The 14,370-nt window shown below is 38.9% G+C and overlaps 1 protein-coding gene across 1 annotated transcript in view; it reads left to right on the top strand.

Annotated features, from left to right (window-relative positions):
* Positions 1 to 13,125, top strand: part of MYO10 (myosin X) — a 171,099-nt gene extending 157,974 nt beyond the window's left edge. Inside the window, exons 33-41 of the mRNA XM_068931458.1 lie at positions 573 to 730; positions 1,988 to 2,111; positions 3,921 to 4,218; positions 5,856 to 6,063; positions 6,675 to 6,811; positions 7,769 to 7,889; positions 10,361 to 10,813; positions 11,182 to 11,373; positions 11,685 to 13,125. Of these exons, the coding sequence (XP_068787559.1) occupies positions 573 to 730; positions 1,988 to 2,111; positions 3,921 to 4,218; positions 5,856 to 6,063; positions 6,675 to 6,811; positions 7,769 to 7,889; positions 10,361 to 10,813; positions 11,182 to 11,373; positions 11,685 to 11,795 (1,802 nt within the window). The 3' untranslated portion in view covers positions 11,796 to 13,125. The remainder of the gene's footprint in view (positions 1 to 572; positions 731 to 1,987; positions 2,112 to 3,920; positions 4,219 to 5,855; positions 6,064 to 6,674; positions 6,812 to 7,768; positions 7,890 to 10,360; positions 10,814 to 11,181; positions 11,374 to 11,684) is intronic.
* The last annotated feature ends 1,245 nt before the right edge of the window (positions 13,126 to 14,370 follow it).

The raw sequence follows: 14,370 nt of genomic DNA, 5'->3' as shown, positions 1-14,370 counted from the left end.
TGCTTCATAAAAAAGCCTATGCAACGATGTAGAGAGAAAAGCTGAAATGAAATGCTCTTCCTTTCATAGTTGCCGCTTCATTTGTGTGAAATTAATCACTTTTTTACAGAACAGGTAGCTTGTGCTTTATATCTGTTTGTATAAGTGCCACAGATGCTGTAAGACTCTCGCGTGTAACACAAGACTGTCCTTTTACAGACAGGACTGGAAAAGTAGGGCCTGCAAACTGCATATAGCTAACAGTACTCCATAGTGTTGTCCTCTGATCACTTTTACTATCATCACTGGATAAAGCGGAGTGCTACATGTTGGTGGCCGTATTCTGACATTACCCTTCTGCATTCATTCTCTCCTTTACAATCATAGTCTGTTTTAGGATAATTAATTACTGGTACAACTTCTTAGTTCCTTTAAAACAAAACAAAAAAAAAAAAAAACAAAAAAAACACCTGCCTGCAGGTCCTAGAATTCAGCAGTCAAGGTCTGATGAGACTACACCTGATTTTAGCTAGAAGTTGTGATATTTTTATAGATATACCTTTTACGATGAATAATTTTTACTGTTGTGCTAGGCTACTGGAATGTAACTGTATATGGACGCAAACACTGTTACCGTCTCTACACAAAGTTGCTTAATGAGGCTACCCGTTGGTCAAGTGCCGTCCAGAATGTGATTGACACAAAAGCACCAATTGACACACCGACCCAGCAACTTATTCAGGATATTAAGGTAGGAAGAAGCCAGAGGTGGATGGGAAAGAAGGGGTTATTAGATACTTGAAACCAGTCTTTTTTATGTTCCCTTTGTCAGGAGAAAACGTACGTTTTAATCACACAGTGACGTGCACTGAAATTGCAGACCCTGAATATAGTCGTTCACCTGCTAAAGGAATTTCTATTTAAACAGTCTAAGAGCAAAATATGAAGTGTAACTTGAAGGGAAAGAGGGATAACTTTTTTCCTTTAAGCTTTACTGGTTTGTTGAATTTAACAGATGCTGCTCTACCAGGCAGTAGACTGCAGTGTGGAGATTTCCAGGTTAGCAGACCTGGTTGGCTATGTCCACAGTAAGCAGTGTACCAGGAGGTGGACTAGCCAGGTCCTGTGATGTTTTTTCACTTTGCTTCATATCTTGCTCTAAAATAGTGTGGCCTAAGCATTTCATGCCTCTGAGTGATGGTAAACATACCCAATTAATGCTTACTGCTTTATGGTCCTGTTGGAGATACTGTGTACACAGCCAGCCAGGTCTTTCTGAAGATTTCTGCTAGTCCCCCTTCAGGATGACTCTTAGGAGAGCCCAAAAAGGGGGGAAGGGTACTAAGCTACTAAGTTTCTCCTACAGTTGGTCCTCCCTCTTCCCCCATGGAAAAGACATATCAAATCCTACACTTCAAAAATATGAAGACTGTTCTTTAGTACAGTAGAAAATGTGGGGAGGTTCAGAAGTGAAAGAAAAGAGTTCTCACACATCTGTCAGACTTCGACTAAGAACAGCGTTCAGCTGTCAGAGGCAGAGTGGGTGCATCAGCTTTGCAGCAGCTGTTTTTCAGACTATTTTGTTATGGTAATTCCTTTAGATGTAACTGAAAAGGCTGATTAGTTATGCTGGAGAAACATTTTTAAAGAAAACTTCTATCAAGACATCTGTCTAATTACAGTTATGAAAGACTGGAATAAAAACAATTGCAGAATGAAAACGCATTTCAAAATGTTTTATGAAACCGTATTTTTGTCCCCTGCAGCTCTGCTGTGTTTTTTTACTGCATAGATAAGGTAAGCGTGCGTAAGGCCTGAGGTTAGCAGCCACTGAGCATTCACAGCGTGCAGAGTGCCATGGGAGCCACAGTACCCATAACTGGATTTACCACCAGACAGTGTTGTTAACACTAAAGAATAATTTTTCCACAGCCAACTTACAGGCACTAAGTATTGTATTAGTGTTAATGCAGGGCCCCAGATTAAGCTTTTTTTCTTACCTCAACAGGAAAACTGCCTAAATGCTGATGTGGTTGAACAAATTTATAAAAGAAACCCTATTCTCCGTTACACTCATCATCCGTTGCACTCGCCGTTACTGCCACTGCCGTACGGGGACATCAATCTAAACTGTAAGTTTTTCAGTTACAGAAACAAACACTTTTCCCTATAATAGACTGAACCGTAGGACAGGAGTTTTCAGTCCATGTGCCATAGTGCAGGACCAGTAGGCGAAATGTATATTTTTATATAAAATATATTTTATATTTTTTTAAATGTATATTTTTATAATAAACAAGTCTCAGTTCCCTTATGAAAGGGAGAGAATAGCAGTGTATCTAGCACAGAACCATGAGCTGCTGTTGCTTCTACATGGGTGGTAAGGAAAGGACGGTTGCTAGTGCTGCTGGAATACAAGCTTGTTACCCTCACCCCCGAGGCAGCTAAGCAGACAGGTTTGAAATAAGCAACAAAACCCAGTTCATTCAGTCTCCTTGAACAACATATTCCCCTTCTCACATAACTGTTGCTTCCTACCCTATCAGGGTACAACTGATACTGCCACAACTTCCAATTCACAACTGTAAGTTTCATCATATGTGGTGGGAAGCGTTACATATATTAAAAAAAAAAAAAAAAAAAAAAGATTTAAGTAGACATGATTTGAAAAAGTAACGATGCACTACTGAAACAGGTGTAATAGTGATTGAGCAAAGGATGTTAAAAGGCACTAAGCTAGAAGCGTGTTTTGAACCAATGGTTCAGAGCTGGTTGTGAATTTGGTTTCTTTAATTTAATATGCTTCTGTTATTTTGAAACTGCTTACTAAACAAGAGATGATTCAGAGCAGAAGTCTCATCCATGGGAGGACAGTGGGAAGTCATGGATGATTAAAAGCTAAGATAGTTTGGGTAAGACGTCTTAATAACTCAAACGATACCCTGCTGCTATCGGGACGAGGGAAAGGAAAATGCTAGAAGAAACCTTTTCCTTCTCTTCCCCAACTTCCTCCTGCCCAGTGGCAAGGCACAGTTCTGTTCTTCTCATTACTTGAGCTGGCTGTCCCATGCACGAGTGCAGCATAGGTGCTCTGTATGCCCCATGGACAGAAAAGGCAGAAGTCTTGCCAAGGTCTTCTCATATGAAATGTTGCTCCACAGAAGGGCTAATGCTGGGCTATTGCCTTGAGTTGCAGTTGAATGCCAGTTATTTTCAGTAATATTATAATGTCAGGTTTTAAACTTTTTATTCATAATCAGATACGTATGTATGGTTTTATGCTTTGATGGTAGTAGGCCTAATTGACTCAGACATCAGAGCAATCTCCTCCGTCCCTTGCACCTCAGCACTGTGTGGTGCTTCTAAGTGGATTGTGAAAGTCCTTAGCCCACGCTGAATAAACTGTAGGGCAAAAAACAATCGCCTGCTTTTCCTGCACTTAAAAAGGAAGTTGCAGTTATCGTGACAAAGATTTAGTTCAGTAGCACTGTTTGGGTTTAATCAAAATGCTGCTGTCATAGACAAAACCGATGTCCTACATTTTTGCCACTTTCTATAACACAGTCATGCTTTATCTCACTAACAACCTGATCAGCTTTTCACTTCTTTGTGACAGTGAAGAAGTGATAGATACTTCAACAGTGTAGCTCACTCTGGAATGAAGCTTTTCCATCAAAAAACGCTGATCAAGTAAGATATGCATTTGAAATTATGTTGTCAGAAACTTCAAAATGGGCTTTCATTAAATTCAAAAGAAACCTCAATAGCAAAATAGCTCATAGAACAAGCTTGTTTCATAGATATGAAATGGAAAAGATCCATCTACTCTCCTGACAATTTCACTAAGTAATTTTTACGTTAAGCCTGAGTTAGTGTTTTCTCTTCCATATCTCAGTCTAAACACCCTTCTCTTTTTTTTTTTTTTTTTTTTTCTTTTGTAGTGCTGAAAGACAAGGGCTACACAACTCTGCAGGACGAAGCCATCAAGATATTCAATTCTTTACAGCAGCTAGAGTCTATGTCTGACCCCATCCCTATAATTCAAGGAATCCTCCAAACCGGGCATGATTTACGACCACTTCGAGATGAGCTCTACTGTCAACTCATCAAGCAGACCAATAAAGTACCTAACCCTGGGAGTGCGGGGAACCTGTATAGCTGGCAGATACTCACCTGCATGAGTTGCACATTTCTGCCCAGTCGCAGCATCCTCAAATATCTCAAGTTCCATCTCAAAAGGTGAGAAGCTTTAAACTGCTTGAGCATGACAAAAAGTTCCTTCACTCACTGCTTCCCTCTTCCCCCTCCATTTAAGAGTGTTCAGACATCTTGAGGTGAGATGTGAAGATACATTCCACTTAGTGAACTGGTTCTGCCAAATGATGAATCTAAAAAAAAAAGTTACAAGAAAGCAGTGTATGAGTTGATCTAGGTGGAATTATTTTCAGTTGGAGAATCAAGCGAAGTCCCACTAAACGGAAGGCACTGTTTAACACTGACAAAAGCGTGGCTTTCGGTAACTGTAAAAAGTTGCTTAAATGACTTACAGCCAGTACCTGCAGGTCCTACTCCTAATTGTCCAGTTAAAAATTCTTCATCCTGTTTACTTTAGTTTCATGAAGTATGCATCATGCACATAAAAGAACATAATGATGTTTATATTTAAGGTAAAAATGTCTGCTTGCAAATCTAATTTTAATACGTTAATGACTATTTTAAAAAAAAAAAGCAAAACTCATTTGTGACAGTTGAGCATTAACTACAATGTGGAGTTCCTCTTGCTCTCCTGCATCAGAAGAACGCAAAGTGTGTGTCATTAGAAAAGTTAGTCCATTAAAAACAAACCATTCTCAATAATTCAAAAGTCAAGTCTGTATTTGTGCTAATACACAGACTTGGTAAGTCACTTTATTAAATCTGAACTATTCTATACAACTATTCTGTAAATATCTGTAAAAGGCATGTATTGAAGCTATACCTTTCAACCAAAGTAAATTTAGTGAAAAACATCAATCACTTAGTATCCAAGTATGTACAATTAAAACAATCTAAGATGGATTCACTTTCTCAATTTAACTCAGTCCATAAAATAGCCTCCCACTTAAGAAAACTGCAGTTACCTGATGTAGCATTTATAGGTGGTTTCAATATTACGCACAGCCATCCTACAGCTGTATATATATTGCTGTAATCCTGCAGTAATCCTTTTATGCCTTATAGATCAGGAATCACTGTGTTCTTTCACATGTTCATGAATTAAACCTCGGTATCTCTAAAAAGTTGGTATTTTATCTTTGGAAATACTGTGGAAACATGCCGTACTGAGAGCTACCCAAATTCAAAAGTTTGCAACACTCAGAGCTGCGTTCATTAAAACTGTTACTGAATACTCTTAAGAGTAACTGCTGAACGGTACGGTCTAGAGAGAATCCGTAAGAAAATCAGGAATAGAAACCAAGCATCCTAAGTGCCACTGCTGCAGAAGCGGGTAGTCAAAAATCTGTTTCATTGCTTAGTTTTCTGTATTACCTCAATGCAATTTTGTCTTCATTCAACAATTATTGACAAGCAAGGGAATTGATTACAGTAACCTTACGGTTATCTTGCTGTCAAGTCTGAATCATTGCAACGTTTCTTGCTCTGCATTGGGTTTGTAGAACAAAACGATTAACGTATATAAGTTATCCCACAGAAAAGCACGCTTTAGGACACTTTCAGTGTCGATTGACAGTGTTGACAGTGACGATTAACCTTTGACTGTGTCAATTAAATAGCATACTGGATACAGAAATACCTTATCACTTTAAGGAAGAAGTAATACGTAAATTTTCTACTTCACAGACTGGCAACTTAAAGTAATAGTATTTGTCTCACAGGGTTCGTGACCAGTTTCCAGGAACTGAAATGGAGAAATACGCACTTTTTACTTATGAATCTCTCAAAAAAACCAAATGCAGAGAGTTTGTGCCGTCACGGGATGAAATAGAAGCTCTGATCAGCAGGCAGGAAATGACGTCGACAGTTTATTGTCATGGTGGTGGCTCCTGTAAGATTACAATCAACTCGCACACTACAGCTGGAGAGGTAGGAAGTGGTGACAAAACAACTTTGGCACAAAATCAGTTGGTGTTTCTCTTTATGTGAAAGCTGCAGACAGTAGGAGTGTTAAACTCTGGAAAGACAGCGGATTTCTAGTTGCCAATTGAGGTCCAGTTGAGAGTTCACCACCTCTCCTTTTCAGTCCCTCCTCTCCCCAGTGTTTTAGAGAAATCTCTGCTATGAAAACTGTCTTTACGCCGCAGAGGATTACCCAACTCCAGTCCTCTCTTACAGGAAAAATTACTGGAAGGACTGAGCAACGCAATAGTGGCAGTGCCGAAATAATTTCGGTACGTGTTGGTGTGTATGAGAGCCAAGTTGCTTCCTAAGGCTGGAGGACTAGCTGAGTTGGTGAAATACAGGGATTATATCTGGCCAAGTGGTAGCACAGATATATATTCTAAAAGAATCAGTAGTGTTTAGGATAAAAATTAAAGCTGTATTTGAGAACAATGAATACAGCTGCTAAGAACATCTTAGCAACGTTTTTATTCTAATGTAAAACCTAGTTTCTAATGTTCTCCTAAATATGTGCCTTACCTCTGTGATACTACCTTTTCATGCTATGGGTTTGTTGATGTGTTGCTTTTCATTAGGTGGTTGAAAAGTTAATTCGTGGCTTGGCCATGGAGGATAGCAGAAATATGTTCGCTCTGTTTGAATACAATGGAACTACTGATAAAGCAATAGAAAGCAGAACCATTGTGGCTGATGTCTTGGCAAAGTTTGAAAAGTGAGTATGCCTCTCTTTCTCTCTCCCTCCTCTAATAAGTAACAACTAAACATATTTCCAATGTCAATAACGCTGAATTTTCTCTTTCTAAGCCTTGTTTGTTTGTTGAATGACAGCACACGGACATTTCTGGAAAAAAACATCTTTTTTTTTTTTTTTTTTTCCTTCTTAAAGGAATTAATGAGCTGCCTGTTCACTTGGGGTTGATTTTTTTTCTTCAGTCTCAATACTGGCAGGGTCGTATTTCTTATCACTCTTTCCACGTTTTGTTTACTACTACTACTTTTTTTTTTTTTCATCATTACTAGCACTGTGGCTGCCCCACTGCCAGGAGAACTGAACTCTTGGCAGTCATTGCTCTTCTGATCGCCTGTTGCATAACTTCATATGGACCTCACATGGAAGTCCCCACAGTACAGCTCAGAACATTTCTCTTACCAGTGGAATTGAAACCATCTAGTGCTGCAGTAAAAAAAAAAACCATAATACAAGCCTAAATACCTGGTTGTCGTCGTTATGTTACACACACGGCAACCAGCCTCCTTTATCCAAATAATGGAAAAACAAGGACCATCAAAAACGTTGTGCGATTATATTTTTTAACAGGATGTAAAACAAACTTTTTTGTTGTTTTTTATCAACACCTGACTGACTGAGCCACAAACAAAAGTTTACTAGAGAATTTGGTTTAGAAACATTTGACTGAGAAACGACTTGAGTCAACACTTGTAATTCCTGGGTTTTCCTACAGGCTCTTAAGAAAAGAAAAAAATATCCAAGTCATATGAGTAAAGTATACTAATGAAAACAAGTAACTCCTGTCACTGATATCAGATTTATACCTGGTGTAACAACAAAAATTCAGCCAAGGCTGTGCTTAGATTCTTTGGGTGTCAATTTAGAAAGGCATTCGATTATACAGATCTGATCTCTCCCTCTCTCTCCACACACACGCAGGCTTGCTGCTTCTGCTGAGGCTGGGGACATGCACTGGAAGTTTTACTTCAAGCTCTACTGCTTCCTGGACACAGAAAATGTCCCAAAAGACAGTGTGGAATTTGCCTTTATGTTTGAGCAGGTAAAAACCAAGGTTTTGTTTTGAAGAATTTTAAAAAGAGAGAAAAGGCGAGATATGTAGGCAACACAGGAAGATATTTTGTTATGTTTTTAACTAAACCTACTACTCAGGCAGCAAATGCAAAGAAGGCAGTTTACAGGTCAAAATAGGCTTATCCTGAGATAAGCAAAGCGAATGTGATTTACTTAGTGTTCCGACTCTTCTGCCTGTGCATTACAGCACCTTTTTTACTTGTGAATTGCTTTATGTATTGCAGTGAGAGGCTAACTGCTGGATCTAAGCTGGATAATTTATATCCAGAACAAGAGCAAATAACTATACCTGCTTCTAATTTTGTGCTTATGAGTCCATTTACTTAAGAAAGTGCAAGAAACAAAGTAAAACTATGTAATTGCCAAGCAAACTATTAGAGACCATACTGGCAACTGCACACAACTAAACAGACAGTGGCTCTTCTATTTTCAAAATTGATTAGGATTTCATAGGCACTATAATAAAACAAATCAGTCAGGTCTCAGCAGTAACCATAAGATAGCTATGATAAGCCAAAATCCAGTTAGTTAATGTGCAATTGCGAAACATAAAAGAAAAGTGAAAGAGATTTACAGTGAAAATTAAATGCCTTAGCCGTTTAGGAAGTGCTGTAGTTACTCAGAAATTCTCGCTGATGCCATTTAACTGTAGATTGACTGCTTTCTTTTCTACCGTACTGCAAATGGCTAAGAAAACTGCCAGTGGACAGCCTCTTTCAAGTACTCAATACAGACAGTTGAAGATTGCTGTGTAAGGTTAAGCAAGTCTGATGAAATCAGGGACTGACATGTATTTTGTTTTTTTATATGAATGAAGCCTTCTTCCCCTTCTGCAGCGTCAGAAACATCCTGGTTGTAACAGAGTATTTCTTCCTTGTTCTCAGTTTAGGACTTAAGGCACCATATTACAGCACGAGTCTACCAAAAGTCTCCTTCCAGACCCCATTACTGTAGCTCAACCCCCACCTGCATATTACTGGCTAAAGGATCTGGGCAATAGACTGCCTTGGTTGGGCTTAGAAGTGTTGCCAGCCTGAAGACGTTATATTTTTACATATTGAAGAGTCAGGCAGCTAATGCCTCTGTTTTGGAATGAAGTTTGAACAGTAAGAAGAAAGCTAGTAAGGGCTGTGCATCAGCAACCTTACATTTTGTTATTGGTTTAAATGGCAGATTTATGTAGTTTGCAATATAAACTACTGAAACAAGCACATTCACTAAAGCAGATTGTTTTCATGCAGCAGTCTATGCTGACTGATGGTTAGCCAAATGTTTTGTATCTTGCCAAGACCAATAGTATTTCCGTTAGAAAACACGGCACATTCAGTCATTAAGATTAACATCGCAGCACTATCTTAAGGAGGTAATGAATTACATTCTAACATCAGTTGTTCTATTTTTTTCTTTTTTTTTTTAATTGCCTGGTTTTGCTGTCAGTCATTGATTCTTCTTCAGCAGATAAATTAAGAGTTCCCTTGTGTCTTTAGATTTAGTTCTCTCATTATTTTAAAATCTGAATTAATTTGCAAGATGCTGAATAAAAATCTTTTAGTTCTTCTTCCTTATTAAAATGCTGTCCTTCCGTTTCTACAGTACAGCTCTTCCTTCTGCATGTGTACAGTCCCAGTTAAAACTGTCTTGCGTGTCTACAGGCAGATTCTGTCTCTGACTTAACTATATGCCTAGATGAACTTGCTCTTATTTGATGTGAATCATCTCTGTGCTTTTACTAAATTGCTTGCAGTTCCTGCATCTCTGGACGTGAGGCATGTTTGTTTCCTGTGTTAGTTTCACATGAACAAAATCCTAGATGCTGCACAGTTCCAAAGGCTTAAATGGGTATACAAAGAAAGAACTCGGATTCGAAGGGTCATCTTAGTTCAGAATCAGATCCCTGGTGCTCCAGACAACTATGCCATATAAACATTTTGTTAATTTTACCTAGAAACCTTTTAAGATTCATGCTCTTCTCTCAGTGAGGTTTATTATGAAGCTGTCCTAGGGCTTTGCTCCTTTGGCTGGAAACTTAGGTTTCACAGCCAGATTTTTAATAGCGGTAAGTCAGTCTAGATATCTATTTCTTCCTAATGTCCTTTAACACAAATATTAAACCCCACCCTCTTAACCCTCCCATCAGGTGTTTTAGATCCCGATTTTCTCCCCTTTATGTTTTCTTTTCCTTTTTGGTAACCCGGTTGGTTCTTATATATTCCAGTTCTCTAAGCGCTGTACTAGTAGCAGTAATTCTCCTTTAGCGAGTTCCCCACTTGCTTTGCAGTTCTTTGCTGTAAGCCTTGCTTTAGCGACTGACAAATTTACCATACTTGGTTTATTTCAAATCATAGGTTTGCGTGGCAGTAAATCTACTTCCCGTTTCTCTTTCTGTCCTTTCAAAGACTGGGTTTGTACATAAAAAAGTTACATTTTCCCCCTCTCTAGGCTCATGAAGCAGTGATTAGAGGACACTATCCTGCTCCAGAAGAAACCCTCCAGGTCCTTGCAGCTTTGCGTCTTCAGTACCTTCAAGGAGATTACACTCTGCATACCACCATACCAGAAATGGAGGAAGTCTACCCCTTGCAAAAGCTGAAGTCTCGGATTACACAGTCTACCAAAACCTTTACTGCAGCGGAGAAGGCTGAGAAGAAGCGAGCCAGCTTTCTCGAAGGAACGCTGAGGAGGAGTTTCCGCAGTGGCTCTATCAGCAAGCAGAAGGTTGAGGAGGATCAGATGTTAGACATGTGGGTCAAAGAGGAAGTCTCAGCTTCCAGGACTAGTATTATTGACAAATGGAAAAAACTGCAGAGAATGAACCAGGAGCAGGCTATGGCAAAGTATATGGCTTTGATTAAGGAATGGCCTGGCTATGGGTCAACGCTGTTTGATGTAGAGGTAAGGCTTCCTCAACATTCACATCATAGTTTATACTGCCACAGCTGGTGGTTACATTAGAGAGTAGTTTCCTAAATACCGTATCACAGTGCTCATTCTGAGAACTGATGTGATTAAATGTTACATACTAAAACATATTCCAGTTAGCATACACTGTGGCCGTTTAACCCCCTAAAATTCAGAGGAACTGAATACTAGCCGTATGGGTTGCATAAAAGTTTGAGAGAGGTGTAAAGGCTATGTTCAAAGATGGACAAGCAACCTATACTTTTTTCTTATTTAAATAAGTACAGAAAAATTACCTCAGCAGTAAGTGTTGTGCAGCTCACCCAGTTCCATTTGTTGTTAATTCACATCCTTTTCTCTAGTGTAAAGAAGGGGGTTTTCCACAAGAATTGTGGCTTGGAGTCAGCGCTGATGCAGTCTCTGTCTACAAGCGCGGGGAAGGAAGACCTTTAGAGGTGTTTCAGTATGAGCATATCTTGTCCTTTGGTGCTCCGCTTGCCAACACCTACAAGATTGTGGTGGATGAGAGAGAACTACTTTTTGAAACTAGTGAGGTAAGAGAAAGAAGGAATTTTGTTGATAGTGTTATCTTCCTGTGCTGATGGCAAGGCTACTTTTAATTAAAGAAATAGCTGCAAATTGCAGTTATTGCAGTTTGTAACGTTCTCACAAACATACTCGAGACCACTGCAAAGCTAAAGAGAAGAGGTAGTAAGATGGACAGAAGTTTTGAGTATTTGCATTTGTTATACTCTAAGGGCTTTTCTTGAAACCTTGACAGTTTTATACTGTGGTTGTGTAAAGAAATTCATTTGCATGCTGTTACCTTACTAAGGTCTCAGGGCTCGTTGTACTCTTTTTGCAGGTGGTTGACATTGCAAAGCTGATGAAAGCCTATATCAGTATGATTGTGAAAAAGCGCTACAGCACCTCTCGATCAGTGAGTAGTCATGGAAGTCAAGGCAGCTGCAGGTGAAAACAAAACCAGTTCTACTGTGCTCTAAATAGAACTTATCACTGCTTCGCCTCAAAATGACCTGATGATACTGATCACGTTTGTTAACAAGCTAACCAAGAACCAGAATTTCCAAGGAAAATACCTTCAAACCTTGTTTTAAAAAGACCACAGGGTGGGGGGTGGGAAGGAAATCAGCTGGAATACTCACATACTAGAACTGCTGGCTCTTTCAAAAATTCCAAAGCGTTATCATCTTCAGTTTATGCAACAAATGCCTTAAGACTTGACCCACTGCAATACAAGCAGTAAAAGTGCCTTACAACATTAAAACCAACTTGTATTAACTTAAAATTGCTGATTAAAAATTAAGACTTTTTCCCCCAATCAAAACACTGAGAACAAAGTTCATCCATTCTGCACTAACCTACTGCCCTGCATACATGTGGGAACGGGGGAGGGAAGAAGAGGGAGGTATATTTTTGGGGAGCTGCTGGCAGCCTTCCTTACAGATGCCAACATTTTGTTTCCCCTTGCTTCCATGGATATGCACATTACGTGTGCATATTTGAGCTGACAGAAAATTGTGACTAATTTTGTTCTGTGTTTCACAAGTCTTTTGAAGCAAAGGGAATAAGTATGTGCAATGGTGTAAACAGTCTTTCTGTACATTTTAATAGTTCAGAGGTATAGTTGTTACAATTGTATGGTTACTTTATAAGCAGTTTTATTAACAAGTAAATTCCAAAATTTTCATACATTGATTTACTATTGCAAATATGTATTACCATATATGTAGCAGAAGTCTGCATTCTGTACCTGCTGTACTATAAAGAGAGATGTAGCTGAGAATATTTATAGATTACCTTAATATGGAAATGCAATTATCGGTTCAATATTCCATAATGTCAGCTTAAGTTTTTAATATTAAAATTTTCTTTTAAAAAGACACTATTCTTGTAGAATTCTGGCTGGACTCTCCAACCCAAAGTGCCTGGAAAGGGTCAGTGCCCTTCAGAGTTGACTAGAGAATGCACGGTTACACAGTCAAACTGCTTTATTATAGCGCTGTCTTTTACCTGGTTGCCTAATGAAGGTTCTTGACACCTGTAAATAACTTGGGAGATGTCAGCTAATAATAAGCTGATTTTGGACTTTTGTTTTTGTACAGAAATATTGTAAGAAGATAAAGCAAAACTTCGATCAAAGGTATCTTTTTGTCCACAAGAGGGAAAAAAAACCACACATACACAAACCCCAAAACCTTACTGTTACTAAAAAACTAAGCCTTTAAAGAATCGTGCCTACTTACTCAGAGAAAGTTCAGCAATAAAGAAAGTATCATATGTAATATGATTTGTTTCCCTTTTATACTGACTTAGACTTCCAGCACAGTTCTGATTTCTCAGGAGCCAAGACAGGAACACAGCATAAGCTGTATATGCTTTTGCTTGGAAAGGTGCATGTGCTTTATGCAGTAATGGGGAAGTTTCAGTCTGCATTCAGAATGATTTACTTGATAATGTGATGTGTGTCAATAACACCAAACCAATGCAAGGGAAGAATTACTGAGTCCCCTCAAGCAACGTGTTAGTAAAGCTTTTGCTATTTGTGCATCCCTGATGTAACTGCTTGAACAGCCCTGATGGTCTTTACTAGCCATATGCATTATATTATTGCAGCACAGACTGCCCTCATAAGTGCACGAAGCCTTCATAGGCTATAGTGCTTGCGATGAATAATCCTCATAGCAAATGCATTTATTCACTCAAGCCCCTCAGTGAAGCTGCCCCTCAGTCCCTAAGGCTTTCTAAAGAATGTCATTCATTTTTTTTTTCCGCATTTCATGTTTTTCCCCCCTCTCTGAAGGTGAACTCCTTCAAGGAAGAAAAGGACATAGAACTACATTGTTTCTGTAACTCCAGTGTATATAATATACATGTATGGTATCTCTGACCATAACCATTCTGATTTTTTCTATATATAAGTTGTTTAGAAAGAGCTTGATTGCTTTTAGCAAGGCATCCTTGGAATGACACTACGTACACATTCAAGTCAATGCAGCAAAGCTGGGTTTTGTCTGAGTGCTGTTCATAGACATGCTCAGAGAAGTCCCTGCCACAAAGTCATCATTAATTGGTCAAAAAAAAAAAAAAGGAATATAAGGTGACAGTCTTGTTCAAGGTCACACCCTCAGAAGCTGAAGCCCCATCTCTGGTCCCGTTTCATTGACCTCCTAATTAACTTGTGAATGCTACCAACGATTAGGAGGTATGTTCACTCTTAGCCAATACACAAAACAGTCTGCCACTATGTCTAAGAATTAGCATGAATGAAGAGAAACTCTGCTGACTTGCCACACAGCTCATTTCAAATACTGCTGCTGAGGTAAATAAAAGCTTTCATAATTGCTGATACTCATAAGGAAGAAGACACAATTTATCAAAATTAATATTGGCTAACATGTAAACCTGGGCTCGTGGCTGCCCCAAGTTGAGCCCATCAGAAATCACAAAGTACAGAATATTAAGAAGTTTAAGGATACTAGGACAAACACAGTGCCTCATCCAATTACAGCAGAGAGAAGGATAATTTT

Source organism: Struthio camelus, chromosome 2 (genome assembly GCF_040807025.1).
Source record: "Struthio camelus isolate bStrCam1 chromosome 2, bStrCam1.hap1, whole genome shotgun sequence".
Taxonomy (NCBI): domain Eukaryota; kingdom Metazoa; phylum Chordata; class Aves; order Struthioniformes; family Struthionidae; genus Struthio; species Struthio camelus.
Note: the sequence above shows the minus strand (reverse complement) of the source record. Positions and strands in the feature narration are given on the sequence as shown.